The sequence below is a fragment of the Heterodontus francisci genome, chromosome 3 (genome assembly GCF_036365525.1).
Source record: "Heterodontus francisci isolate sHetFra1 chromosome 3, sHetFra1.hap1, whole genome shotgun sequence".
In the NCBI taxonomy this organism is placed as follows: domain Eukaryota; kingdom Metazoa; phylum Chordata; class Chondrichthyes; order Heterodontiformes; family Heterodontidae; genus Heterodontus; species Heterodontus francisci.
Genome location: NC_090373.1, coordinates 172,719,519 through 172,724,746, shown reverse-complemented (window position 1 = coordinate 172,724,746; position 5,228 = coordinate 172,719,519). Strand labels below are relative to the sequence as shown.

The following is a 5,228-nucleotide window of genomic DNA, read 5'->3' as shown; positions in this document are numbered from 1 at the left end:
GACATCCAGGAGTTTCAGCAGCAGCAGTATTAGTAGAGAGAGGTCCAGGAGTTACAGCCGCAGCAGTATTAGTCGAGAGACATCCAGGAGTTTCAGCAGCAGCAGTATTAGTAGAGAGATATCCAGGAGTAACAGCAGCAGCAGTATTAGTAGAGTGACATCCAGGAGTTACAGCATTAGCAGTATTAATAGAGAGAAGTCTAGGAGTTACAGCAGTAGCAGCATTAGTAGAATGAGGTCCAGGAGTTACAGCATCAGCAGTATTAGTAGAGAGAGGTCCAGGAGTTACAGCAGTAGCAGCATGAGTAGAGAGAGGTCCAGGAGTTACAGCATTAGCAGTATTAGTAGAGAGAGGTCTAGGAGTTACAGCAGTAGCAGTATTCGTAGAGAGAGGTCCATGAGTTGCAGCAGCAGAAGTATTAGTAGAGAGTGGTCCAGGAGTTACAGCAGCAGCAGTATTAGTAGAGATAGGTCCAGCAGTTACAGCAGCAGCAGTATTAGTAGAGAGAGGTCCAGGAGTTACAGCAGTAGCAGCATGAGTCGAGAGAAGTCTAGGAATTACAGCAGTAGCAGCATTAGTAGAACGAGGTCCAGGAGTTACAGCAGCAGCAGTATTAGTAGAACGAGGTTCAGGAGGTACAGCAGCAGCAGTATTAGTAGAGAGTGGTCCAGAAGTTACAGCAGCAGCAGTATTAGTAGAGATAGGTCCAGCAGTTACAGCAGCAGCAGTATTAGTAGAGAGAGGTCCAGGAGATACAGCAGCAGCAGTATTAGTAGAGAGAGGTCCAGGAGTTCCAGCAGTAGCAGTATTAGTGGAGAGAGGTCCAGGAGGTACAGCAGCAGAAGTATTAGTAGAGAGAGGTCCAGGAGTTGCAGCAGCAGAAGTATTAGTAGAGAGAGGTCCAGGAGTTACAGCAGCAGCAGTATTATGAGAGAGAGGTCCAGGAGGTACAGCAGCAGTAGTATTAGTAGAGAGAGGTCCAGGAGTTGCAGCAGCAGAAGTATTAGTAGAGAGAGGTCCAGGAGTTACAGCAGCAGCAGTATTATGAGAGAGAGGTCCAGGAAATACAGCAGCAGAAGTATTCGTAGAGAGAGGTCCAGGAGTTACAGCAGTAGCAGTACAGGTAGAGAGAGGTCCAGGAGTTACAGCAGCAGCAGTCTTAGTAGAGAAAGGTCCAGGAGTTACAGCAGCAGATGTATTAGTAGAGAGAGGTCCAGGAGTTACAGCAGCAGCAGTATTAGTAGAGAGAGGTCCAGGAGTTACAGCAGCAGCAGTATTAGGAGAGAGAGGTCCAGGAAATACAGCAGCAGAAGTATTCGTAGAGAGAGGTCCAGGAGTTACAGCAGTAGCAGTACAGGTAGAGAGAGGTCCAGGAGTTACAGCAGCAGCAGTCTTAGTAGAGAAAGGTCCAGGAGTTACAGCAGCAGAAGTATTCGTAGAGAGAGGTCCAGGAGTTACAGCAGTAGCAGTACAGGTAGAGAGAGGTCCAGGAGTTACAGCAGCAGCAGTCTTAGTAGAGAAAGGTCCAGGAGTTACAGCAGCAGATGTATTAGTAGAGAGAGGTCCAGGAGTTACAGCAGCAGCAGTATTAGGAGAGAGAGGTCCAGGAAATACAGCAGCAGAAGTATTAGTAGAGAGAGGTCCAGGAGTTACAGCAGCAGCATTATTAGGAGAGAGAGGTCCAGGAAATACAGCAGCAGAAGTATTAGTAGAGAGAGGTCCAGGAGTTACAGCAGCAGCAGTATTCGTAGAGAGAGGTCCAGGAGTTACAGCAGTAGCAGTATAGGTAGAGAGAGGTCCAGGAGTTACAGCAGCAGCATTATTAGTAGAGAGAGGTCCAGGAGTTACAGCAGTAGCAGAATTAGTAGAGAAAGGTCCAGGAGTTACAGCAGCAGCAGTATTCGTAGAGAGAGGTCCAGGAGTTACAGCAGCAGCAGTACAGGTAGAGAGAGGTCCAGTAGTTACAGCAGCAGCAGTATTAGTAAAGAAAGGTCCAGGAGTTACAGCAGCAGAAGTATTAGTATAGTGAGGTCCAGGAGGTACAGCAGCAGAAGTATTAGTCGAGAGAGGTCCAGGAGGTACAGCAGCAGAAGTATTAGTAGAGAAAGGTCCAGGAGTTACAGCAGCAGAAGTATTAGTATAGAGAGGTCCAGGAGGTACAGCAGCAGAAGTATTAGTAGAGAGAGTTCCAGGAGGTACAGCAGCAGAAGTATTTGCAGAGAAAGGTCCAGGAGTTACAGCAGCAGAAGTATTAGCAGAGAGAGGTCCAGGCATTACAGCAGCACCAGTATTAGTAGAGAGAGGTCCAGGAGTTACAGCAGCAGTTTTAGTAGAGAGAGGTCCAGGAGTTACAGCAGCAGCAGTATGAGTGGAGAGAGGTCCAGGAGTTACAGCAGCAGAAGTATTAGTATAGAGAGGTCCAGGAGGTACAGCAGCAGAAGTATTAGTAGAGAGAGGTCCAGGAGTTGCAGCAGCAGCAGTATTAGCAGAGAGGTCCAGGATGTACAGCAGCAGAAGTATTAGTAGAGAGAGGTCCATGAGATTCAGCAGCAGCAGTATTAGTAGAGAGAGGTCCAGGATTTACAACAGCAGCAGTATTAGTAGAGAGACATCCAGGAGTTTCAGCAGCAGCAGTATTAGTAGAGAGATATCCAGGAGTAACAGCAGCAGCAGTATTAGTAGAGTGACATCCAGGAGTTACAGCATTAGCAGTATTAGTAGAGAGAAGTCCAGGAGTTACAGCAGTAGCAGCATTAGTAGAACGAGGTCCAGGAGTTACAGCATCAGCAGTATTAGTAGAGAGAGGTCCAGGAGTTACAGCAGTAGCAGCATGAGTAGAGAGAGGTCCAGGAGTTACAGCATTAGCAGTATTAGTAGAGAGAGGTCTAGGAGTTACAGCAGTAGCACTATTCGTAGAGAGAGGTCCAGGAGTTACAACAGCAGCATTAGGAGAACGAGGTCCAGGAGTTACAGCAGCAGCAGTATTAGTAGAACGAGGTCCTGGAGGTACAGCAGCAGCAGTATTAGTAGAGACAGGTTCAGGAGTTACAGCAGCAGCAGTATTAGTAGAGATAGGTCCAGCAGTTACAGCAGCAGCAGTATTAGGAGAGAGAGGTCCAGGAAATACAGCAGCAGAGGTATTAGTAGAGAGAGGTCCAGGAGTTACAGCAGCAGCAGTATTCGTAGAGAGAGGTCCAGGAGTTACATCAGTCGCAGTATTAGTAGAGAGAGGTCCAGGAGTTACAGCAGCAGCAGTATTCGTAGAAAGAGATCCAGGAATTACAGCAGCAGAAGTATTAGTAGAGAGACATCCAGGAGTTACACCAGAAGCAGTATGAGCAGAGAGAGGTCCAGGAGTTACAGCAGCAGAAGTATTAGTAGAGAGACATCCAGGAGTTTCAGCAGCAGCAGTATTAGTAGTGGGAGGTCCAGGCGTTACAGCAGCAGCAATATTGGTACAGAGAGGTCCAGGAGGTACAGCAGCAGAAGTATTCGTATAGAGAGGTCCAGGAGGTACAGCAGCAGCAGTATTAGTAGAGAGAGGTCCAGGAGTTACAGCAGCAGCAGTATTAGTAGAGAGAGGTCCAGGATTTACAACAGCAGCAGTATTAGTGGAGAGAGGTCCAGGAAGTACAGCAGCAGACGTATTAGTAGAGAGAGGTACAGGAGTTACAGCAGCAGCATTATTAGTAGAGAGAGCTCCTGGAGTTACAGCATCAGAAGTATTAGTAGAGAGAGGTCCAGGAGTTACAGCAGTAGCAGTATTAGTAGAGAGACATCCCGGAGTTACAGCCGCAGCAGTATTAGTCGAGAGAGGTCCAGGATTTACAGCAGTAGCAGCATTAGTAGAGATAGGTCCAGCAGTTACAGCAGCAGCAGTATCAGTAGAGATAGGTCCAGGAGTTGCAGCAGCAGCAGTATTAGTAGAGAGAGGTCCAGGAGTTCCAGCAGTAGCAGTATTAGTAGAGAGAGGTCCAGGAGTTATAGCAGCAGCAGTATCAGTAGAGATAGGTCCAGGAGTTACAGCAGCAGCAGTATTAGTAAAGAGAGGTCCAGGAGTTCCAGCAGTAGCAGTATTAGTAGAGAGAGGTCCAGGAGTTACAGCAGCAGTATGAGTAGAGAGATGTCCAGCAGTTACAGCAGCAGCAGTATTAGTTGAGAGAGCTCCAGGAGTTACAGCAGCAGCAATATTAGTAGAGAGAGGTCCAGGAGGTACAGCAGCAGCATTAGGAGAACGAGGTCCAGGAGTTACAGCAGCAGCAGTATTAGTAGAACGAGGTCCTGGAGGTACAGCAGCAGCAGTATTAGTAGAGAGAGGTCCAGGAGATACAGCAGCAGCAGTATTAGTAGAGATAGGTCCAGCAGTTACAGCAGCAGCAGTATTAGTAGAGAGAGGTCCAGGAGGTACAGCAGCAGAAGTATTAGTGGAGAGAGGTCCAGGAGTTGCAGCAGCAGAAGTATTAGTAGAGAGAGGTCCAGGAGTTACAGCAGCAGCAGTATTAGGAGAGAGAGGTCCAGGAGTTGCAGCAGCAGCAGTCTTAGTAGAGAAAGGTCCAGGAGTTACAGCAGCAGATGTATTAGTAGAGAGAGGTCCAGGAGTTACAGCAGCAGCATTATTAGGAGAGAGAGGTCCAGGAAATACAGCAGCAGAGGTATTAGTAGAGAGAGGTCCAGGAGTTACAGCAGCAGCAGTATTCGTAGAGAGAGGTCCAGGAGTTACATCAGTCGCAGTATTAGTAGAGAGAGGTCCAGGAGTTACAGCAGCAGCAGTATTCGTAGAAAGAGATCCAGGAATTACAGCAGCAGAAGTATTAGTAGAGAGACATCCAGGAGTTACACCAGAAGCAGTATGAGCAGAGAGAGGTCCAGGAGTTACAGCAGCAGAAGTATTAGTAGAGAGACATCCAGGAGTTTCAGCAGCAGCAGTATTAGTAGTGGGAGGTCCAGGCGTTACAGCAGCAGCAATATTGGTAGAGAGAGGTCCAGGAGGTACAGCAGCAGAAGTATTCGCATAGAGAGGTCCAGGAGGTACAGCAGCAGCAGTATTAGTAGAGAGAGGTCCAGGAGTTACAGCCGCAGCAGTATTAGTCGAGAGAGGTCCAGGATTTACAGCAGTAGCAGCATTAGTAGAGATAGGTCCAGCAGTTACAGCAGCAGCAGTATCAGTAGAGATAGGTCCAGGAGTTACAGCAGCAGCAGTATTAGTAGAGAGAGGTCCAGGAGTTAC

General features: G+C 47.8%; 1 protein-coding gene across 1 annotated transcript; it reads left to right on the top strand.

Moving 5' to 3' along the window:
- Positions 1–3,335: 3,335 nt before the first annotated feature.
- LOC137367157 (serine/arginine-rich splicing factor 4-like) lies at positions 3,336–4,160 on the top strand. Its single transcript, XM_068028594.1, has one exon. The coding sequence runs from the start codon at positions 3,336–3,338 to the stop codon at positions 4,158–4,160; it is 825 nt and encodes a 274-aa protein (XP_067884695.1).
- Positions 4,161–5,228: the final 1,068 nt, after the last annotated feature.

Coding starts and splice junctions, on each gene's coding strand:
- LOC137367157 (XM_068028594.1), top strand. CDS start 3,336: ATGAGCAGAGAGAGGTCCAGGAGTTACAGCAGCAGAAGTATTAGTAGA.